A 24381-nucleotide genomic window follows, 5' to 3' on the forward strand; every position below is an offset into this window, starting at 1 on the left:
GTCATCATCAACACCACCTCTTCCTCCTCCTCTTTCTCCTTCTTTTTTTCATTGGAATGTTTTCTCCTCCTTTCTTTTTCTCTTTTTCCTCCATCATCAGTTATCTCGTTGTTGAAGATAATGAATAATTCAGGTTCAGATTGTCAATTGGACCAGAACAAAATTGATTATTGTTTTGAATCCAATCAAGTGGCTGAGGTATGGTTCAATTCAAAAGAAAAAAATGTAGCATTAGAGGAAACATTTTTCTGTATTTACAGCAAATTTGGGTGTAACACGAAAATATTTAGGTGTATTTTTATTCCGATAAGTTCTGCATAATTCAAAACTCTTCCTCTTCCTCTTTCTCCTTCTCATCTTTTGGTGCTTTTTTCTTATTTATCTTTTCTTTTTTTTTTACCTTATCAAGTTTTTTTTTATTTTACTCTCTTAACAATAATAAAAACAAAAAAATCAAACAAAGAAGAAGAAGAAACACGTAATGCTGTAAAATTATTTGGAAGATGATGAATTTATATTCATTTAACTAAAAGAAAGAAAGAAATAAGAAAAAAAAATGCAGCATTAGATGAAACATTTTTCTGTATTTGCAGCAAATTTGAGTGTAACACGAAAATATTTAAGTGTATTTTTATTCTCATAAGTTCTGCATAATTCAAAACTCTTCATCTTCCTCCTTCTCATCTTCTACTGCTTCTTCTTCCTCATCTTCTTATTCCGTTTTCTTATAATTCTTCTTGCGAGAAAAAATCAAACAAAGAAGAAAAAATACATAATGTTGCAAAATCAATAGAAAGAGGAGGAGGAGGAAAAAAATGCAGCAACAATAACAACAATAAAAAGAACCATGATGAGGATGAAAACGCGAAGAAGAAGAATAAGGAATACGAAGAAAAATGAGAAGGACCGTAAAGAAGAAAGAGAAGAAAAAGAGCAGGAAAAAGAACGTGAAATACAAACATTGAAAAAGAACCGTTTCTCATTTTGCGCTATTCAAAGTTGAGGAAGTGTGTTTACACGCTCTTTAAATTGAGAGTTGTTTTTGTTGCACTTAGGCTGACTTGTATATCAAAAAAATTTGTATGTGTAGCAAGTCTCAAAAAATTATTACTTTCACCAAAAATATATTTAGAATAAAATTTAATGCATGTTGAATTAACCAAATACTATGTATGTACAATTGTATTCATTTAAAGCTAACTTTAACTTACATTAACAGATGCCAACCACAAACCAGACACACACAAAAGTCTTCAAAGTTCAAACGTCCATCTGTTGGAATAGCTTGGCTTCCTAGCTATATTATTTTCTACTAGTTGTTTGAACTTGCTTTTTATGCAAAGTATTAATGACTTGTTATAAAACATAAATATTCAAGTGCTCAATTTAATGTTATTGTATTGTGTACAGGATTCATTTAATGCTGAGTTCCGGACAGAAATATTTGCAGTTTTCCAGCTAGAGGATACTATCATTTTTCAATTCGATTTTGTTTAGAACAATTCGTTCTAATAAGTAATAAATGCCGCCCCGCAAAACACGTATTATACTCTGTTCTGAAGAAGTGTAGTTTTAGTAGTTTCAATAGACCATTATTATAAATTGACTTGTAAACAATGACAGACGCAGATCCATGGTGGACTACTAGTGGATGAAATTACATATATTAAATCACATTTTTTTAATTAATCAATGGAATTTTAGGTCAACTCTTATTATTATGTTCAGAATGGAAATCAGCTTCTAGACATTATTGTTAAGGAAGAAATATGTCACTTTTTAATTTTAATATTAGAGAGATAATTGTGTTTTGCATTCTTATTAAAAGTTGGTGTATTTCATCCGGTGGTAAAGGTTACATTCGAAAAAATTGAAAGGTTAGTTTTCGTTCACGTGAAATCGGAAGGTCGATTTCTTAAATTTTATAAATTTGACTCGTATATTTCTTAATTTTGAATTTAAATTTTTTTATTTGCAAATTTGACTCACAGATTTGTCTTACAATAAAAATAAAAAAAATTAATCATCCACAAATCAAATTTTTAATTTATGTATCCTCAAAATCTGAACTTCTCACTTCAAAAATCTTACTCTTAAATTTTAATTGAAATTTTGTCTAATTTCAAATCTAAGCCTAAAATTTGGTTTCTGCAATTAAAAAAATCAAATTCATATTGAATTAAAACATGCCGTTTTTCTATGACTAAGAATAATTTTCACTAAAAAATTGAGTCGAAATATGTTGGCCATTATTTATTAGCAAAATATATTATTTTTAGTTAATAATTAATTATTAATATTTAAAAATATAAACTAAAAATATATTATTAAATTATTAAATTATATATTATTAAATTATTAAATTAAAAAAATTGAATTAATGATTAAATATAATAACAAAAACAATACTTAATTACTTAAATGCGCGTTCGTGGTTGAGAATTAAAGAACGGTGGAGCCACTCGAGTTTCAGTGGTTTTACCAGTGACGTGTGAAACCGAATTCATTCATCAAATGCTGACCAATTCAAACATTTTTCTTGTTTGACAGAATGGATAAGGTAGACCTTACATAAGACAAAATCTTCTCATAACATTGGCAGCATTAGTAAAAAGATCAGAGCTCCATGTACAACATCAAACATTTTCTTTTCTTCTACTAATTATTTTGAACTTCTTTTTCACCTAACAACTAATTTATACACGTGACATGTACCAGTTATAGTATATTAATATTAAATAATCATACATCTTAAATGTTAAATTACATTTTTTTAAATATATATATATATATATATATTAAAATTAATAAATAAATAAAGTAATTATTTATACAAAATATATATTAAAATATAAAATATATAAAATAACACAAATAAAATATATATATATATAACCACTAATTTAATTATTAATTCTTTAAATACAAATAATATTTGTATTTTTTTTATTATCTCGACTTTGAACTATGTTAAAATAAAAAATGAAAAGAGGAGCTACCAATCTCAAATAAGACAGATGAATCTATTTCTTGGTAATTAATTAAGAAAATGTTATTTATACATTAAAATCAGTTATTAACATATTTGTGTATAAATATACGTGTAATTTAATTTATTTTTGATATATATTTATATTTTAATATATATTTTATATTAATATTTGATATAGATCTAATATAGCCGTGACCTAAAGTCCTATCAAAAACAAAGAAGGAGATGATGAAACTAAAGATAATCTTCAACAGAAATGCTCAATGGCTGATCTCCTTGTCCACCACCATGATGATGATCTTCACTACTACTTTCTTGGAAAGTTGTTTCACCATTACCATCACCCAAACCTTGCCACCAAGAATCTCCTCCAAATCCAACATCATAACTGTTCATACCTGCGCCAGTTTCAGGTAACACGTCGGAACAATAACTACCACTACTAGTTTCTGTTACTGCAACAGTACTGGTGGTGGTAGTGAGCGTTGTTGATCTCCCATTAATGTTGCGCGCATCAACATCCATGGCAACATCTGAAGCGACCTTCTGAACGGACCTTGGTGACAAATCCTCTCTCTGCTGAAGACAGTGATGATAAGAAGACAAGGTGTCAGGGAAGTTAAGCTTCTCCAATGAAGAAGGTTTCTTCAGGCAATAAACGGCGACGTCGTGAGCCACCGCAGCTGCTTCCGGCGTGGCGTAGGTTCCCAACCAGAGACGCTCTTGGGTGCCCGGAACACGAATCTCCGAAACCCACTTGCCCCACTTTCGACGCCTAACACCCTTGAGCTTCTTATTATTGTTAGTGGTTGATGATGATGATGCAGAGTTATTTACATGCAACCACGAACTGCGACTCATGATTATGATGACTCTGTTTTTGTGTCTTTAGAACATGGAGAAGCCTTGTGACCACAAAAGTCCTTTATAAAGGTTTTGAAGATTTTCAGAGTCAAAGGGCCTTGCAAGAATTTACGAGGCATTTAATATTCAATATTGCAAAGTCAATATTTTCAAAGTCAAAGTTTATATTATTAACTACTTTTTACAACGCTATTATATAAGTTTATTATTTTTTTAATCAAAGTTAAAAAAAATATAAAATAAAAATTAACATCAAGTTAACCCATATATTATTAAAATATAACAAGTAAATGTAATATACACAACATTAATCTAATACTAAATTAGTACAATTATTTTCATACGTATTTATTATACATTAAAAATCATATATAATAATTAATTTAATAGTTAAATTTTGATATGCGTCAAACATTTTTTTTTCCCTTTCTTACTAGTTTCGTGTTCCCTTAAAGTCCTGCAAGTTGGAGAATGGAGATCGAAGTTTGGGTTATTGGTAGCCAATGGAAATGACAGCATGGCAACCACAGTAGCTAACCTAGCTAGCACTAGTAATATTCATCCTAGCTGGTAATTTTGATATGCATCAAACATTTTTTTTTCTTTCTTATTAGCTTCGTGTTCCCTTAAGTATATGCTATCGTTCTTATATTAAATCTATGCTTTAAGAATTAATAACTCATACAAATGAAAATTGATTATAAATATTTACCATCACATCTCAAGTATGTTTTAAGAGATAGTTAAGATTACTCTTATTACTAAATTTTGAAAAAGTATAGAAATTAATTATTGATATGGTCAACTAAAAAAAATTAAAAAAAAATCTAAAAAATTAACTTAATTTCATTCGCACACTCAATTTTATTTATTATAAAAAAACAATCACACAAATTTTTTATTAAATCATTTTTCTATTTTAGCCCATAATAACAATAAAACAGTTTTACGATTCACAAATTCAACCCAATAGAATACATAAATTCTATTATAATTTTAGCCTTTATCATCTTATCTTATCTTTATATTACCTTCTTATCTTATCTTTGCTTTTATCTTTCGTACTCTATATATATTTAATTGTATCTTTATAATCATAAATATTTTTTAACTATCAATGATTTTAGTCGCTTTACATGGGTTGTTTTGTTAAAATCAAAACAAAAAGTGCAAAATCATGTAAAGAATTTTATTGCTTTAGTTAAAATACAATTCAACTCTAAAATCAAAACTTTAGTCCGTTCTGATAATAGATCAGAATTTATTTTACATGATTTTTTTATGCTTCAAAAGGCATTATTCATCAACGTAGTTGTGTTGAAACTCCTCAATAAAATGGACGGATAGAACAAAAGTATCAACATATTTAAAATATAACTCGTACTCTTATGTTTCAATCTAATTTGCCATTATCTTTTTGGTCTTATGCTGTTAAACATGCTGTTTATTTGCTTAATAGAGTTCCATCATCGCTAATTAATTTTCAAATACCACTTGAGATTTTATTTAATCATCCACCAAATTATCATGGTTTTAAAGTTTTTGGATGTTTATGTTTTGTTTCTACCCTAATGACAAATAGATCATAATTTGATCCAAGAGCCAAAAAGGGTATTTTCATTGGTTTTCAAAATGATTTTAAAGAATATATCATTTATCTTTTGGATGAAAAAAATATTAAAATTTTTTGAAATATTATATTTTATGAATTAGTCTTTCCTTTGATCCACATAAATGACCCAATTTCTTTTTCCAACTCAACAACAAATTCTGGACCAAACAATTTTTCTGTTAATACACATAACCCAAAAATACCAACCCTTCCAATTGAACCCTCACCCATACCCATTGACCCAACTCCATCTAATTCTTCATTTTCTCCAACAACCTCTCATTCCTCACTGTCGTGTCCTAACTAACATGAACCCATGACAATCGAATCTCTTTCAAGGTCCAAACCCTCCTCTCCTTTCGCACTAGACACTAGTCCATCATCACCTCCTCATCCTCCGTCACCATCCTCACCGCCTGAGCAACTCCATCCTCGTCATTCCGACCGACCTCATCGACCTCCAACATATCTCTCTAATTACTTGTGCAATTCCTCTCTCACCTCTACAAATCAATCTCCCTCAAAGTGCATGTATCTTTTATCTTCAGTCATGCCTTTTTCTTCTCTTTCATCTTCACATAAAAGGTTTCTTTTATCTCTACATTCTGACGTTGAGCCAAAGTTCTTTAAAGATGCCAATCAACACCCTAATTGACGTAGTGCTCTGAAAGATGCGTTGGATACTCTTGAGTTGAACAAAATTTGGCGTCTTGTTGATTGTCCTACAGGTGTTAAGCCGGTTGGCTGTAAATGGGTCTATCGTATCAAACACAAGTCTGATGGTTCAGTTGATCGATATAAGGCTCGCCTTGTGGTTAAAGGATTCACACAGACTGAATGTGTTGATTTCTTGGAAACCTTCTCTTCTATTCAAGCCTGCCACCATCATATTAGTTTTGTCATTGGCGTTTATGAAGCATTGGCCCATACATCAGTTAGATGTAAATAATGCTTTCTTACATGGGGATCTTTTTGAAGATGTTTACATGACTCTGCCACCCGGGTTTACATCTCCTTGGCCAAATCAATGATGCAAGTTACTAAAGTCATTGTATGGTTTACAACAATCTAGTCGTATGTAGTATGACAACCTTTCTCATCTTTTGCTATCTCATGGATATCAGCAGACCTTATCTGATTATAGTCTATTTGTTAAATTTACTGGTGGTCAAATTTCTATAAACTAGTTCTCACTAGTAATTCTATTTCTGAACTTGCTGCCATTAAATCTATTTTGCACCAACACTTCCGAATTAAAGACTTGGGTCCATTAAATATTTTCTGGTTATTGAAGTAGTTCAATTAGCAAAAGAAATTGGCTTATCTCAGAGAACATATTGTCTTGATCTTTTGGAAGATTCTGGTTTATTAAGTGCTAAACCTGCCTCTATTCTAATGGATAGTACCACAAGATTATATCAAGACAAAAGTCCCTTGCTATCTGACCCTTCTGTGTATCGTTATTTGGTTGGGCGTCTTATCTACCTTACCACTACTCAACTAGACATCATGTATGCCACTCAACAATTAAGTCAATTTATGACATCTCCTACTGAATTTCATCTTCAAGCTGCTAAGCATGTGTACGATATTTGAAAACTAAACCTGATAAAGGACTCTTTTTTCCAAGAGAAACAGAAATTCAGCTTCTCGCCTTCAATGACTCTGATTGGGTCGAATGTCCTAACACTCAGCGATCTTTAACAGGCTATTGTTTCTTTTTAGGTAATTCTTTAGTCTCTTGGAAGATCAAGAAACAAACTATCGTTGATTAAGAAATACATAACAAAGTGTTCTTTATCTTTACCTACTCTTTATGCACTCTTTCAATTTTATTACCCTTGTCCCTCTCTCCTCCCTACGGCCGCATGCCGCTCCTCCCTTCCATAGCCACATGCGCTCTTTTCTCCTACCGCAGCACACTGCGCCCCTCTCCAATAGCTACATGTCGCGCTCCTTTATTCGTTAGTCGCACACCGCTTCCTTCTCTTCCAAAGCCAATCGCCGCACGTCCAATCGCCGAGGGTCATTGCACGCCGATGTTGTTGCTGCATCAACGAGAAAGAAGGTTGCTGCTATTGCCGCACGCCACCGCGACTAGCAGCGGAAGGACGTTGTGGTGCCCCGCCACATCCAGATACCGTGATCTGGCAGCGTTGCTTTTTCTTGGACGATTCTTTTTATTATTTTTAGATTGTTTTTTTTTACTAAATTTCAAATACTTCTTTTCTTTATGTTTTTTTTCCTAATTTTTAAATGTTTATTTTTTTTTATGTTTTAGAGGTTTTTTTTTTTGGATTTTGGATGATTATTTTAATAGTTTTAGATGTTTCTTACTTAATTTTCGAATATTTTTTTACAATATTTTTTGGATATTTTGTTTTGTTAGCTTTTGAAAATTTTAAAATAAATTTAAATATTTCCTTTTTGTTAGGTTTTTAGATGTTTTTTTTGTTAGTTTCAATTTTTTTATTAAAATTTTTTAGAATAGTTTTTAAAATAATTTTAGAATTTAAAAATTTAAAAATAATTTTAAAGTTTTTTATATTTTAGATGTTTTTTCATTAAATTTTAAATTTTTTATGATAGTTTGAATTTATGTTTTTTCTAAAAAAAAATCAAAAAATAAAAAATTACTAATTAGCTACAGACTGTTGGTCACCTAGCGGAGTTGCTGATTTTTTAGTTTTTATTTTCTTAATACATGTTTCATGAAATTTTAAGGTGAGTGAATGCTTTTATTTTTAAAATATTAATTAGCATTTTTTAAATACTAATTTAAATTGAAACGAGAGGAGGAGGTTTTAGTCATGGGACCTCGTGAGTCGTGACTTGGTGGCAGTATGGTCTGAAAGGGAATGTAGAATTCCAAACTCTTCGTGACTCGGAGGCCTTGCAGGTGAACATCACGCGCGCTCAGTAATGAGTTTTAGTAATATCAAATTGCGATTAATCCATTGTGTTCTCTTTCCTGGTCGGTGAGGTATGGGCTGCGAGTGGAGATAGATATCATGTTACGTCACCTGTGACGTTATAAATCAAAATTTTACGTCACTCAATCTCATGGTATATCTTTCATGGATTTATTATATAATATAAGAAAATGTGTTTAATGTCTTGTCTTAATTAGTAATATTAATATAAACGTGCCCTACCATCACGCTGGTCGTCTCACGACTTCCTTGTCTGAAAAATAATCCAAATATTATGACACCAGTTAATTAATATTTTTTTCCTTCTAAGATAAATTTTAATCAGGTTGTTCACATCTAAATATTTTTTTATTTAAATAGCTTCAATACCAACAAAAACTACTCTCATTAAAAGAGTGTGATTATAAATGTATTTTTCTTTTTTTACGCTCATTTATGCATATAGAGTTTCTTCTTCTTCTTCTTCTTCTTCTTCTTCTTCTTCTTCTTCTTCTTCTTCTTCTCACGCTCGTGTACGCATGGAGCGTCTTCTTCTTCGCCTTGAATTTGAATTTATATAATGGATAATGTTCGGTTCATTTGGTATTATACAGTGGTTCCACTTTGATAATATTTTCGGTTTATTCTAGACGCAGGTGTTTCTGAATTTGAATTTATATAATGGACAAATGTTCGGTTTATTTGGTATTATACAATAGTTTCGTTTTGATAATATTTTCAGTTCATTCTAGACGCAGATGGTTCTGAATTTGAATTTATATAATGGACAAATGTTCGGTTCATTTGGTATTATACAATGGTTTCTCTTTAATAATATTTTCGGTTCATTTTCAGTCCAGATGTGTTGTCGATGAATAATTTGTCCTAATGGTTGGAATGACTTTGAATACAAATGGAATGGAATGGAATGAAATCTAATACAATTAAATAAAGTGATAATAAATAATTTCATTCTTTTTTGCTAAAAAAAACTCAATCATTAACAAAATACATCGAAATTACTTAAAGAATAAAAAATTTGGTCAATACTTATCAGCAGTATCAAGTAAACCTCAATTAACACACAACGATACAAATGAACCGAAATAAATTAAGAAATAAACCGAAATTATTTAATGATGCCAGCAGAAAAAATCAGAACTAATAAAATGTTTGTAAAATGTTGATGAACTAATAAAGATGTTCGTAAAATGTTGATATTATTGATGATAACGAAGGAGAAGGAGAAGGAGAAGGAGAAGGAGAAGGAGATGGAGAAGAAGTGTGTGATTTGAAAAGTTGTTATAGCATCTTAGTTATACTTGGTTAAGTATTTTGCTTGGATGTAAAGTCTTATTAAATTTCAATTCAACTCATCAAAATTCATCCGTTATAGATCCGATTTTATTTAAAAATTTGTAATTAATTAATAAATTGTTACATATAAAAAATAATATTTAAATTTTTAATATTTATTTAAATTAATTCAAATTGATTAGTTAATTAATAATATTATAATCTAATATATATATATATATATATATATATATATATATATGGTTTAATTTTACTTGCCGTATTACCATTGTACTTTGAGAATTTGGGGCGTATTAAATAAAATGATGAGCTAAATTGTGATTATTTAATTATGTATTGATATATTAATCTATTAAAAATTTTGACTCACAAAGTAATTATTTTATAAGTTTCATTCAAATTAAAGTATGTAATATACTTGAGTTAAAAATTGAGATTACAACTATTTGTTGTATATAGGACTAGAATTTAGAAGTGATTCAAGCCAATTTATGAATTAACTTGAATTCAATTCGTTATTAGTTTAATAAGTTAAGTTTATAAATTTGTGAACTAAGTTTAAGTTAGAATTTTAAGTTCATATATTAAATAAGTCGAATTTAAATTTTAATAAACTCATTAATTTACGAGCTTGTTTGATTATATATTATTTATTATAATTATTTATATTAAAAATATATTATAAATTTTATACTTTAACATTATAGTAATGATATATAATTTGATACACGTATATAATTTATACATATAATTGTAATAAATGATATAAATCATAATTGATAGATAAATAACATATATAAATAGTAATCTTTTTACATATAAATTATAACTTTTTTTTATAAAAAATTATAGATTATATTTTTTTTTATTTGAATTCATTCGTGAATTCAAGTCAACTCGTAAATATTTAATTTGCATAGTTTAAAATTTATAAATATGTTTAATTGTTAATGGGTCGAGTCATAAGTTAAAATCAATTATCGTTAGTCCCAACTGATTAATTCATATTAAATTATTAATATTCATACATAATTTAAAAAGTCAGCGTCACTGGCTTTTGGAGAAATATATAAATTTGGATGATATATTAATCTTATGCAATTCAAAGTCAACGTTGAAACCCTAACTTGCCACTATGTATATCTTGAATGCTTGATAGTACAAGACATGCAACACGGCACGATCAACCTTGTTCAAAATGTTTCATGATTTAATTTTTTTTTTCAATTAAGAATAATGTAATTTATATGATGTCGGCATATTAGCAAAGATGGTCAAGAAGTAAGCAAAGCATGGTAGTTGTGTCACAATCATGGGATCATCAAATATCTAAACCTAACTTCTCAAAACATAGAGAGGCATAAATACATTTAATTTAACCTCCCCCCACTTGCACTTGTGCAAATTGCTAATAGAGAATGGTTCAAGCTATGTAGTGCAAGTTGCATTGGCATTCAAACTTTTATTAGAGCCACAGCTTATAACAAATATCTAAGCTTTATACACTACTTGATTTATGATTTTGTTGACCACCCAAAAGTGTAAATTTGTTTTTTCTGTTTAATTTCTATTCCACAATGCATATCAATGTTGGAATTATGGAATTATGGAACATAATACCTTTCTTTGCCCGTCATTTTCAACTATAAAGAGCTCATTCATTCTCACCAAACACAAAATTAACTTAAAAGCTCGAGTTAAATACTACTTCTTTATTAAAAGATAATTTTTGTTTTTTTTTTTTTAAAAAAACGAGGGGTTCTACTCAAAAATCAAAATACTAGTTAGAAATAACTAAGCAATTGCATGGTTTATGATTTCAAGAGTCCTTCAACTTTTAAGAACTTGTAAAAGCACACGTGCTCTGATCCAGCTGTGCCCACTTTTGTTTAAGAATTATAAGACGCATCGTTGAAGACTTCAACTTCAAGAGTGCATCATCGAACTTAGACGGAAATGGACGAATGCTATGTGCATTATAATTTTTATATTTTTTTATGTTATTCTTTTCATTAAAAGTTATTAATAAGAAGCGAGAGAGAAAAAAAATTTATTTTTTATGCGATAAAATAAAAATTTACAAAAGAAATGTAAACAAAAAATTGTATAAATAGCATCTTTTATGTATTACTTGTTAGTATTAGTTATTTATTCCGAATAATTATTTTACGCCCTCATTATTAAAATAAAGTTTTCTCGTTTTTTAAGTTTATTAAAAAATTAATAGATTTAAAAAACATTCATGATATACCCTATTTTGAGAGTGACACGCACACAGACCATTACCAGATATTTAACGATATTTTAAAAATTAAGATCCATCCAAATAAGAAGCTTCATTAGAAGTTTAGGAATTTGGTCATTGCCTGCAGTCCTACACGGTCACCACACGGGTCCAAGCTTCGCATATCCCATCCTTGTTGGTTTGAAAAATGATTAAGTACGATTTTGGTTTCTAACGTATAAATTGATATTTTTTTGTTTTTATTTTTTTTAATATAAAATCGTCTTTAAAGTTTGAGTTGTTTTTAAAATCGTTATTCAGACAATTATATTCTTCTTTTTCTTTACCAAAATACTCAATAACAATAATAAATGAATTAAAAGCAACAACAATGAAGTCATCTTTTATTTTTTTTTCTTTAACAACAACAATAAAGCAAAAATATCTCTTTTTTTTTTCTTCAGCAATAACAATGGAACAAAAACAAAAGCAGAATTAGAAAAAGAAGAAATAAAAACATAAGCAGAATTAGAAATAAAAGCAGAAATAAAATTGGAAATAGAAATAGAAGTAGAAACATAAGCAGAATCAAAAGTATTAAAAACAGAAACAGAATCAGAAGCAGAAAAAACAAAAATAGAAGAACAATGAATTAACAAAATAAAAAACAGAATCAAAAATAAAATTAGAAGCATCTCTGCTTCCTTTTCATCTTCTTCTTCTTCTTCATCACAGTGCCAACAATAACAACAATAAAATTAGAAGAACAAAACACAAAGAGATCAAAGATCAAATCAGAAGCAGAAGCAGAACGAATTAGAAACACCTAGGGAGGAACAACGGTGAGGACCAAAAGCGGCGTCGAGGACTAGAAGAATCAGCGGCAGCGACGGAGTGCGACGGCAACGAGGCACCCTCTCTCTCTCTCTCTCTCTCTCTCTCTCTCTCTCTCTCTCTCTCTCTCTCTCTCTCTCTCTCTCTCTCTCTCTCTCTCTCTCTCTCTCTCTCTCTCTCTCTCTCTCTCTCTCTCTCTCTCTCTCCACGAGCTCTTCGACGGCAGCAAGGCGTGGCGAGAGGAGGATGAGTAAAACGACGAAGCTTCCCTTCTCCCACCTTCCTTTCCCCCTTCTTCCTTCCTTCCTCGCGTGATTTTCTTCCCCTTTTCCTTTTCATCCATTTTCTTTCTTTTTTTTCTTTTTTATTTTATAATTTTTTAATTAGGGATAATTTAGTAATAAAAATTAAAATTTTAGTAAAAATGTCGATTTTAAAATTAAGTTAAATCTTAGGGACGATTTTATATACAAAAAAAATTGAGGACAAAAAAAATGTTGGCATATACCTTAGAGACCAAAATCGTACATAACCATTTAATAAATGTGTTTTTCAGAAACTAGTGCAAAATATATATATTCCTGACTATTGTGCAATAACTGCTGAAGAAAAACATGTGTAATAAGAGAAAGTATAGGTAATTTAACTCTATCCATCTGCAGTCAATTTGAACAATTTTTAAAAAAATATGATTTTGAAATAATAAAAGCTAGAGTTAGGTTCAGAAACATAAGTCGCTCAAAATCAACTCTTACTGTGACCTCCTGCTCCAATTACTTTCTTTGCCGCAACCTCCCATGCGTCCGCCCTATCCATTACACCTCTTGGCGGTGCTGTCCACTCATCATCCAACTCTGATCGCGGGCAACATCTGGCCTTCAACTTCCTCTCAACGTCACCGACCACCACCGCGCGCAAACCTCTTTCGTGAACGCACCGCCGCCGTACACATGTAGCACCATCCCTTTGCAAACACAGCGCTGCTGCATGCACGCCCATTCTGAACGCAGCAACCTCCATGGAGAACGCCACTCATCCGCCACTTCATCCCGCCGCAGTTCCACGCAGCGCCGCCTATCAACCGTGCACTAGTCGCCATACACGGCATTCTTCTTCGTTGTCATCTAGGTTTTGGATGTTTCTTTTTCATAGGTTATGGATGTATTTTTTTATATGTTTTTAGATGTTTCTTTTTCTTCTTTTTAGGTTTTAGATGTTTTTTAATAGTTTTGGATGTTTCTTTTCTTAGTTTTCGGATGTTCTTTTTTAATATTCTTGGATGTGTCGTTTTATTAGGTTTTGAATTTTTTAAATGATTTTGAAAATATGTATTTTTTGTTAGGTTTTGGATTTTTCTTTTTGTTACGTTTCAAATCTTTCTTTTCATTAGGTTTTGGATATTCGTTTTACAATGATTTTAGATTTTTGTTTCCATTTGGTTATAGATTATTTTTTAGATTCATTTAGTTTTGGATGTTTCTCGTGATAATTTGAATTCACGTTCCTTCCAAAGAGATAATTCAAAAATAGGCACAATTTTTTTTCGTTATTGGGCTTTCTTTTTTTACTAGTTAGCTGCACCCCTAGTTGGTTACCTAGTAGGATTGTTGTAATAAATATTAGGAAAAGTATAAGGGACCAACTATGATATAAGCCAACTCAAGAAACTCCCTTTTAATCCTAAATTTGAAATTCGAAAATTTAGTTTTGCCCCCTTTTTATATACGCGTCGTACAACCCTAAGCCACAAACCACTCCGTATATGCACTTTCTGTCTTCTCTCTCACGCTCCTCCTCTAGTCAATCTCCTCCCGCACGTTGCACCGCTGTCGTATCTCTGATGCACCACCATCAGTCACCCTTCCTCGCGTGCAGCCAGCTCTCCCACTCGTCGCCTCTCCGCCGCGCATCCTCCATCGCAGCTATTATGCATCGTGCCTTGTCCTTGCACCAATTAGCCCCAGTCGCTGCGTCGTCATCCATCGCAGCAGAGCTCCTGACGGAAGACAGCCACCAGCTTGCCGTCGCTCACCGGTCAGCATTCCATCAGCGTTAGTCTGCGAGGGAACAACTAACAGCGTTCACGCCTGTGCCATCGAGCACATCTTCACCACTACAAGAAAAATGTCGAGTACCGTAGAATTTACCGTCAGATTTAGCGTCGGACATTAACAACGAGTTTGCCGTTGGATTTACCATTGGATTTGGCTATAAACTTGTAACGATAAAATATTATCGTCAGAATTGTTGTTCCGACAGTAAGGTCGACGATAACAGGTGGCAGCAAAAAAGGAAATTATGGCGTGCTCCACTACTATCGGATTTACTGACGGGTAAATCTGATAGTAACCTTATTTAGTGAAACGCTGCGTTTTGGACAAACGAAAAATGTTGCCGTCGAAAAAATCTGATGGTAACATGCCTTAAATGATAACGCAAACCTTCGTCTCCCCCATTTCGAATTTCCTCCTCTCTTTACGTCTCCACCCTTTCTCTCTGATCACTGCCTCCACCGTTTTCGCCGATTCTCTGTCCCCTCCTGTCGCTGATGCCGCTGCTCCACCGTTCTCGGCGAGCCAGAACCTCCGTGCTCAACACTCTCTCCACCATGACGTCAAGCCTCCACTGCGAGCCAAGCCTCCACCACCACGATGTCCGCCGCTCTCTCCATCGAGGCACACTCCAGCGAGCCACTTCCACCGCCGCAACCTCCACCTCCACCGTTGCTCCACTCTTCTTGCTCTGAGGTTGGTTTTGGAATTTTTTCAATTTTCAATTTAATCTTCTCTGTTTTAAATTCATTATGATTTAATTAGATTTTAATTTTCGGTAGTAATTTGGTTTAGTTAAACTACTTTTTGCTGTTAGGTTGATTTAGAGTAAAATTAGAATTTTCTTTATTGGGATATCTTTTGGTTCATAGGTAATCATAATGTTGTGATTGTTGGGTTTGTAATTTGAATTTGTTTAGGGTTTATAATTTAGTTTGATTAATTTAGATTAGATTCAATACATTAGGTTTTGAATTATTAAAGTGTTTGAAATTCATTAATTTTGTTATTTCCTGCGTCGATGACCATTTTGCTGAGAAATTGCTACTGAGATTGTTTGCTAATTATTTAATTTCAATTTAATTTAGTTTAGATTTGGTTAGAATTTCAATTTCAATTTTGAATAAGTTTTAAAGTTAGTTCAGGTTTAGTTTTCTAATCTTAGTTGATTTAGGTTGATTAAGTTAGGTTAGATTCAATACATTAGGTCTTGAATTATTGAAGTGTTTGGAATTGTCTAATTGTGTTAATTGCTGCGTTGATGACTGTTATTTGTAGACATGTCGACAGACAGAGGTGCTGCGGATTAGGTTGCCAATCGTAGTCGCCGGTACCCCGAGACTTCTGGATCCTCTCCCTCTACTCCGACCACCCCGGTCACACCATAAGTTGCGGGTTTAGCGGACCAGCCATTCATCATGGTCCCTAACCCCAACTACATGCCGCCGTCCACGGCGACGACACCGCCTCCTATCGCTTAGTAGCCTGCATCCAAGGCGACGCCGAGTCCAGCGACAAATGCCGCAGACCTGGAGTCCAGCCATGACAGTGAGGTAGTAGCTGATCTCCCTCTACCACCTACCATCGTACACTTGCGCATTTGACCTAATGATAGTACGGGATAAAAATAGTTAAAAATCGGAATAAATTTGACTTATTAGGCTGAAGGACATAAATAAAAAAAGGAATAAATTTGAAAAGACAATAAAAATTTTAAAAAATAGTTAAAAAATACTCTCAGGAGTAAAGGCATTGAATAAAAATATTAAAATAATTAGCCAAAATTTATAGTATTTTTAGAAAGTATTTATAGGACCCTTGTTACCAGGACTCAATTAAATTAACCAATAATCAACAAACAAAAATTTTAAATGTATGATTCTTGAACGTAAAAGGTTCTCCAATTAGTAATTATTGACCAATTACAAAGTCATCTTCGTGTAATACCAAGAGCAATCATGTATAGATTACGCTTCAGGTTGAAGATGGATAAATAAGATACTGCTTTCTTTTTAAATTAACTATTTCTTTCATTTTTTATTTATTAAAAGGTTAATATATTTAAAAAGAATTCAGCTAATAAATGTTTTTTTATTTTAATATTATAGTCATTAAAGTTTTTATTTCTTTTGATAAATGTATTGAAAATTAAATTCATGTTTTTAATTAGTAATCTTAACAAACAGAACCATTTAAAAATAATTTAACTAATAAGTACCTTAAGAATGCTAGTTAAGGTATTAAATATAAGAAGTTTGTAATGGTAGACTAAAGAGTTCAAGTTTCCAATTCTTTTATTGTATTAAAAAAGGTATATAATAACTAAAAAGAACTTCTAACACAGATGACTTTAACTAATACCCTCGAAACACTTAGCAAAACAAGTAAAAAATATTTAAAGATATCAATTTGAGAAAGTGGGAATAAAATCTATACATGATTGCTCTCTCAAGCCAAAAATTATTCGCCAGCTTAATAGTTGTTCCAATAGTACGTAAGAAAGACAGGAGAATCGAGCACGTTATAACCGATATTTTTCATCAATACTACTTTATATGTCTTGGTTTTTACATTTCTAGAATAGTAGAATCTAGATCCTAGAGAATAGATATTGTAATGGAATTGATGACATTTTGGCATATCACATTTGCTACATTGTGAATTTGTGACTTCTTTGCTATGCTATTGATGACTGCTTGTTCAACCACCCATATTCCTGTGTTTTATATTGCCTGTCTTAATTTTGTTAATTGCAATATAAATCAGATTCTAGAGAACATGACTATCCATTATTGAAAAAGTTGATAAGGATAAAAAACACAAACTCTGGAATCACTTTGTCACCCTTTTGAATTACAAATTATGAGTAGTGTACAATCAGTGACATTGAGGCAGAAAGTGAGTTAAGAGGGAACAAAAAATAAGAAAAAGAAAGAAAGGTTGCAGATATACACTGAGATATAGGGTGTCCCAAAGCAAATTGTGATGACTAAAAAAAGGATATAATTATAAATGTATAATGTTGCTATGTCCTGGAAATGCACATAAATGGTGACGGTGATGACGACAACAATGACGATATCTAGTTGAGAGCATTAGATACTGAATATATGAAGTCCAAGAAGCCTGTTCCCTTCAAAAGACCCTTACCTGTTAATAGCTCAAAATCCAACAACAAAAGGAAGCCAATAACAGCTGCTTTCCCATTTATCAATTCATTTTTACCAGTAAAACCAAATCCCTCTGAATCCTCGTCAACAACCATTCTAACCTATAATCACACACACAAATCATGGAAGCAATAAGATAAAAATGTAATTTGCATGAATCCAAAGTTAACAATCAAAACAGAATGCTAATGTTGTTTGTTACCTCGTCGACATTGACATCACTCGCTGTTAAACCGGGTTGAGCCTTCCCACTGAAGACAATTTCGGCCGAGGCGTCAGATGTCACACCTCCTCTCATGCTGATATATATATTCTGTTCATCTGTTTTCACAGGATACACAAAGAGTGACCTGAGAGCAGGCGTGAGAACTCTCAGAACAGGATTTTTGGGATACCATTCCTTGATTTCTCCTGTTCTTAGATCAAATGTGCTATCAGTTGTTGGGCAAACTATGCATCCATCCTGAAAAGTAGAAAGAAAATGGAAAAAGATTAGCTTGTTTCCAAGTCAAACTAGCCAGAATCGTGAGTTAATTTGCATGGACCAATATCGACCCCATGATGATTGTCTATATTCATCTCACAAAACTTGTCCAAAGGTTCCATAAATTACAAAAATTTTTAAACCGGAAATAAAAATGATCTCATCCAATGCAGGGTGTGCATAGAGAGGGAGTTTGGAATGCATAATTGGATATAATTCAATTCACGGGAATTTAATATTTCTTCTGTTATGAGTTAAACCTTAATAGAGTATAGCGATCAAGAGAGTAATCAGTAGGGTAGTTAATTCTGTTACTTAATGACTAAGTCACAAGCTAGTTGGTTAATTCTGTTATTGCTAATTCTGGTATAACAGAATCTCTGAGTAGTTAGGACGGTTTTTTCCTTTCCTCATATATAATCAATTGTGCACAGTGAATATCATAATGCAATACAATCTCTCTATTCAGTTTCCTTTCACATTCATCTTCCTTATACAATCCGTCAAACCTTTCTTAGTTTGGAATGTAACTTCATCATGAATTGAATCCTTTAGTTTAACAATAATTTCATGAAATGAATTGAATTCTATTTGAATCTTAATTCACAATTAACCAGTTCTAAAAGAAAAAAACTGAAGTTAAATTCTAGAGCAACAGAACTAACCAAGCTCACATCTTTAGCAGCAACTACGAACAATTCACTATAATTATGCAAAAACCCTAAGCTAGATAGAATTGAATTGCGTAAGAAAGTAGAAAACGGAAGAAGCAGAACCTGCGTGAGCTTGGCATTGAGCAAACCCTCGCTGTAAGCGCCTTCAGCAGGAGAACGATTCTCGATTGCAAAGACCTCATCTTTGTACCAAAGCAGCAGAATCGTCTCTCCATCCTGTATTATCACGCGCCGCTCCCCCTTCGGCAGCGCCCCCAGCGGCACCACCGGCACCCAATTCTCCCCTCCCGACGACGACGACTCCTCCGCGACGGAAACCTGGGCGGCCTTGCACGCCACTCGTCGGCGAGAAGAAGACCTAGGGTAGTAGCAGAGCCGAAGAGAGTTGGTGTAATGGCGGTGGCAGAGAAGAAAGGGGTGTTTGCGGTTGCGAGAAGGAGAAGAAGAGAAAGGAGCGGGAAAGTGGGATTTGGAGGAAGAGAGGGAGAAAGGATTGGTGGTGGCCATGGCCATCAGTGGAAGGAGGAAGGTGTGTGTGTGAGAGAGAAAGTGAAGTCATGAAGCAGCACCACACAGAGAGGATAATGCAATAAGTTATGAATTATGAACCACAATTGTAGTCTTAATGCTTGGCACCATTTTATTCATTCATCCACATCAAACTCCAAATTGCAGTGTTCTTATGTAACTACCAACTACCGTAATGTATTTTGTTTGTAACACCAATATTCATACTCTTTTAACTACCTTAATGCATTATGTTGGTTATTTCTTATCCTCTCAAGCAAACAATTTTAAATATTTTTATTTAACAAATACAAAATAAATACATCATAAACTTAAATTTTTTATATTTTTAATAAAAGAATTTTAATATATAAACTTAACATATATTTTTAGGAGATAAGATAAATAAATCTATATTAATATAACCAATATAAAAAAAATAAAATTACTAAATTAATTATTATATATTTGTTTATAAATATATACTATTTAATTCATTTTTAAATATATTTTATATCAGTGTTTGTTTAGTTATTAATTTTTTTATACATGTATCATAATTATTCTGAAATATCTTTTTATATAATTCATTTTGAAGTTAATTTTTATTTTCCTTTCTTAATTTAAATTTGAAAATAATGATAAATCTATAATACTGTTGTGCTAAGCATTTAATGGTTCAGAGCGCAAAAAACATCGAGTTACTTTTGAAGCACCTAAATTTTATTTTTTATTTACTTATTAAAGTGTTAAAAAATAGGGTAAAAAACGTAAACAAGTCAAATGGAGAACAATTTGACACAAATAAGCCAAAACAAAATCTGATTCATCAATCAACCAAAGCACATTTCTATGTAGTTCGAATTAATATGGTTCGAACTCACTTTTCAAGTAATTCGAACCAAATAGGTTCGAATTACACATATAACCCATAGCCACATAATTCGAACCAATTTGGTTTGAACTCTAACTTCATAATTCAAACCAAATAGGTTCGAATTACACTCCTCAAGTAATTCGAACCAGCTTGGTTCGAATTACACAGACCATATTTCGTTCTAGGCTGGTTCGAATTAGTGAGGACCAGAGCTGTATATATATGGTGTGAACGTGAGTTGCTATCATTAGATGGGGGTAACATGGCTAGTGAGGAGAGTTTCGCAGTATTGGTTCACCACAGAGGATTCATTAAGAGGAAAACTCATTCCGGTGTGAAGTTCACTGATAAGGATCCTCTCTGTATTATCGTCAGGCCTACGACGAGGTATGAGGACCTTGTTAGCTCTGTACTGCTGAAATTTGGTCTGGAAGGTGTGAAACGGGTTAAGAAGTTTTTTATCGATTTCCAATCACGGTGCTCCAGGAAACCGTAAAGTACGATTGTTTCACGATCGGGAGTGATGAGGACTTGCAGGTCATGTTTCATTGTCGCCGGCAGTTTCCAGAGGTGAGGACACCAGAACTGTTGGCAAAGTTGGTTGACGCGGTGTCCAGCTCGGGGGGTTCAAACCGGAATACCACCACTTTAGCCACGGTAGCCGGTTCTAGCTCTAGACCTGCCGTTGCATCTTCCTCCGTCCCTGCGTACGAGCCACCCGTCCAACCTGTCGCCTCCCCTTCGTTTGCTGTTGATCTCAACGGCAGTGTAGGCGACGAGGTCGGAGAAGGGGAATATCTGCGGACCTCTTTACAGTGTGCTGCACCGGCTGGGGTTGGAGATGGATTCTTGGATGATCCAGAGGACGATGATGTCGAGCCGGATATGATTGCTGATGACAGTGGCGATGATGTTGGAGCAAGTGAGCCTGCTGGGGCGGGCGGTGGTTCTAGCTCTGGCACGCAGCAGTACCCTCCACATTTTTCCTCTTTGGACTTGGATGCCATGAGGCAGGAGGGGGTTCCTGGGCAGCCGACTGGATTTGGCGCTAGAGATGCTGAAGGGTCTGCAGGTCTGACAGAGTTTCAGGTTGGTCAGCAATTTTCGGATAAAGAAGAGGCCCTGTTAAGTGTCAAGACTTACAGCATCCGACAAGGGGTAAAGTACAAGGTCGTGGAGTCTGACTATCGCCGGTATGTGGGCAAGTGTTCTGAGTTCGGCAATGGGTGCACATGGTTGATTCGGCTTAGTCTCCGACAGCGCAAGGGGATTTGGGAAGTTAAACGTTACAACGGACCGCATACTTGTCTCGCCACCTCCATTTCCAGCGACCACAGGAGTTTGGATTACCATGTGATATCGGCATTCATTATGACAATGGTTAGGGCTGATGCATCCGTCAGCATCAAGGTGCTCCTAAATGCCACCACCGCACACTTTGGGTTTAGGCCGACTTACAGGAGGGTCTGGTTGGCGAAGCAGAAGGTTGTTGCCCTCATCTATAGTGACTGGGATGAGTCATACAACGAGCTCCCAAGGTGGGTGTTAGGAGTCCAGTTGACGATGCCTGGTACTGTTGCAGTGCTAAAGACGAGCCTTGTTCGTGTCGGTGGACAGTTGGACGAGTCTCGAGCTTATTTTCACAGACTATTCTGGACGTTTCCACCATATATCGAGGCATTCCGTCATTGCAAGCCCCTAGTTAGTATTGACGGCACCCATCTGTATGGCAAGTATGGGGGAACGTTGCTTGTCGTGATTGCACAGGATGGGAACTCCAACATACTCCCTGTTGCATTCGCATTAGTCAAGGGTGAGAATGCTGAGTCGTGGTTCTTCTTTCTCTCCCACCTGCGTGAGCATGTGACACCGCAGCCGGGTCTGCTGGTTATCTCAGACAGGCATAACGGCATCAAGGCCGCGCTTGAGGCTCCTGACGGAGGCTGGTTACCTCCGTCTGCATGCCGGGCATTCTGCATTCGACATGTTGCGGCAAATTTCGCCCTCACCTTCAAGGGCAAAGATGCAAGGAGGCTACTTGTGAATGTGGCGCACGCTAAAACCGAGGTCGAGTTCCATTACTAGTTTGATATTCTTAGGTCCGAAGACCCGGCGATGTGTGACTGGGCGAACCGGATTGAGTATTCGTTGTGGACACAGCATTGTGATGAGGGGCGTAGATTCGGACACATGACGACAAATATATCTGAGTGTGTGAACTCGATCCTCAAGGGTGTCAGAAACCTTCCTGTGTGCTCGCTAGTGAAGGCAACATACGGAAGGTTGGCCGAATTATTTGTTCGCAAAGGGAGAGAGGCTGAGGCACAGATGGGAACCGGACAACAATTTAGTCAGCACTTGGTGAAGTGTATAGAGGCCAACTTGAAGACGGCTAGGTGCTTCATGGTTACTGTGTACGACAGGGATAACTCCGAGTTCACCGTCGCAGAGACAACTTCGACTGGTTCTTTCTCACTGGGTAGCTACAGAGTCTCGCTTGCATCTCACACATGTGACTACGGATACTTCCAGGCACTTCATTTCCCGTGTCCCCACGCACTGGCATGCTGTGCCTACTCACGGCTTACATGGGAGCCTTACGTCCACCAGGTGTATCGTCTTAGTTCAGTCTTCAGTGTGTATCAGATGGGTTTCACACCTCCCATTCCAGAGGGTTTCTGGCCACCATATGACGGGCCGACTGTCATCCCTGACCCCAATAAGAGGCGTGCGAGAGAGGGTCGTCCCAGGTCCACTCGGATACGGACCAATATGGACGAGGCAGATCCGAACCGGCCAAAGAGATGTGGGCTTTGTCGGCAGCCCAGCCACACACGTCGAAGTTGCCCACAGCTCGGAGGAGCAGAGCACACACGGGGACATGATTAGGTGTATTGGTGGCTTTGGTACTTTTGTTATTTCAATTTTGCGTTTAGATTCCACTATTATCGGTTTTCTTACTTGTAGTTGGTGACTGATAGAATTTGTTAACGTTAGTGCGATGTACTTTGAATGGGATTTTAGTTAATGAATATGTTCTGTCTCCGCAGTTTTAAACGAAATGTATGTCTAATTCACACCGGAATAAATAACTGTACGAGTTTTATTAAGACATGATGCGAAAACTATGTTCGTAACTTAAATTGCTGTGTGGAACAAATTCTGAGTAATTCGAACCATATTAGTTTGAATTACTTGGTGACTATTTCTTCAGTGTAATTCGAACCTATTTGGTTCGAATTATGAAGTTAGAGTTCGAACCAAATTGGTTCGAATTATGTGGCTATGGGTTATATGTGTAATTCGAACCTATTTGGTTCGAATTATTTGGAAAGTGAGTTCGAACCATATTGGTTCAAACTACATAGAAATGTGCTTTGGTTGATTGATGAATCAGATTTTGCTTTGGCTTATTCGTGTCAAATTGTTCTCCCTTTGGCTTGTTTACGTTTTTTACCCTAAAAAATATTAGTATATTAATAGACTAAGCGTATAATTATTCCTTGTTTATCATTTGCAATCAGTTTTTATTATTTGTTAAAATTGTATAAATATAATCCAATTTTTTTATGTTATTATTAACATGTGAAAGTGAAATAGTAGCAAATAAAAATTAATTTTCATGCACTATTTATGTAAAAATTTTACACATATTTAATCGAGTATGATTATATTATTGAAAATAAATAATTTTTAAATTTATTACGGTCATATATACACATATAAAACTATTTATGTATGGACATACGCAAATATCTAATTATGTGTTGTTTAGTCATCATAAGTAATTAGAATGAGACCTGCGCGATGTGCGGAACGGTAAATTAATTATAGTACATAATAAATATTAAAAATTGCTATTT

General features: G+C 34.0%; 3 protein-coding genes across 3 annotated transcripts; 1 reads left to right on the forward strand and 2 right to left on the reverse strand.

Annotated features, from left to right (window-relative positions):
• Positions 1–3004: 3004 nt before the first annotated feature.
• LOC112749755 (uncharacterized) lies at positions 3005–3940 on the reverse strand. The gene has a single exon (XM_025798118.3). The coding sequence runs from the start codon at positions 3851–3853 to the stop codon at positions 3227–3229; it is 627 nt and encodes a 208-aa protein (XP_025653903.1). The 5' UTR covers positions 3854–3940; the 3' UTR covers positions 3005–3226.
• Positions 3941–17633: 13693 nt separating this feature from the next.
• On the reverse strand, positions 17634–19874 carry LOC112749756 (uncharacterized). The gene is made up of 3 exons (XM_025798119.3): positions 19237–19874; positions 18179–18439; positions 17634–18077 (listed from the first exon to the last, which is right to left on the reverse strand). The coding sequence occupies exons 1-3, from the start codon at positions 19645–19647 to the stop codon at positions 17889–17891; spliced, it is 861 nt and encodes a 286-aa protein (XP_025653904.1). The 5' UTR covers positions 19648–19874; the 3' UTR covers positions 17634–17888.
• Positions 19875–22633: 2759 nt separating this feature from the next.
• LOC114925329 (uncharacterized) lies at positions 22634–23407 on the forward strand. The gene has a single exon (XM_029292904.1). The coding sequence runs from the start codon at positions 22634–22636 to the stop codon at positions 23405–23407; it is 774 nt and encodes a 257-aa protein (XP_029148737.1).
• Positions 23408–24381: the final 974 nt, after the last annotated feature.

The sequence above is a fragment of the Arachis hypogaea genome, chromosome 15 (assembly GCF_003086295.3).
Source record: "Arachis hypogaea cultivar Tifrunner chromosome 15, arahy.Tifrunner.gnm2.J5K5, whole genome shotgun sequence".
NCBI classification, from domain to species: domain Eukaryota; kingdom Viridiplantae; phylum Streptophyta; class Magnoliopsida; order Fabales; family Fabaceae; genus Arachis; species Arachis hypogaea.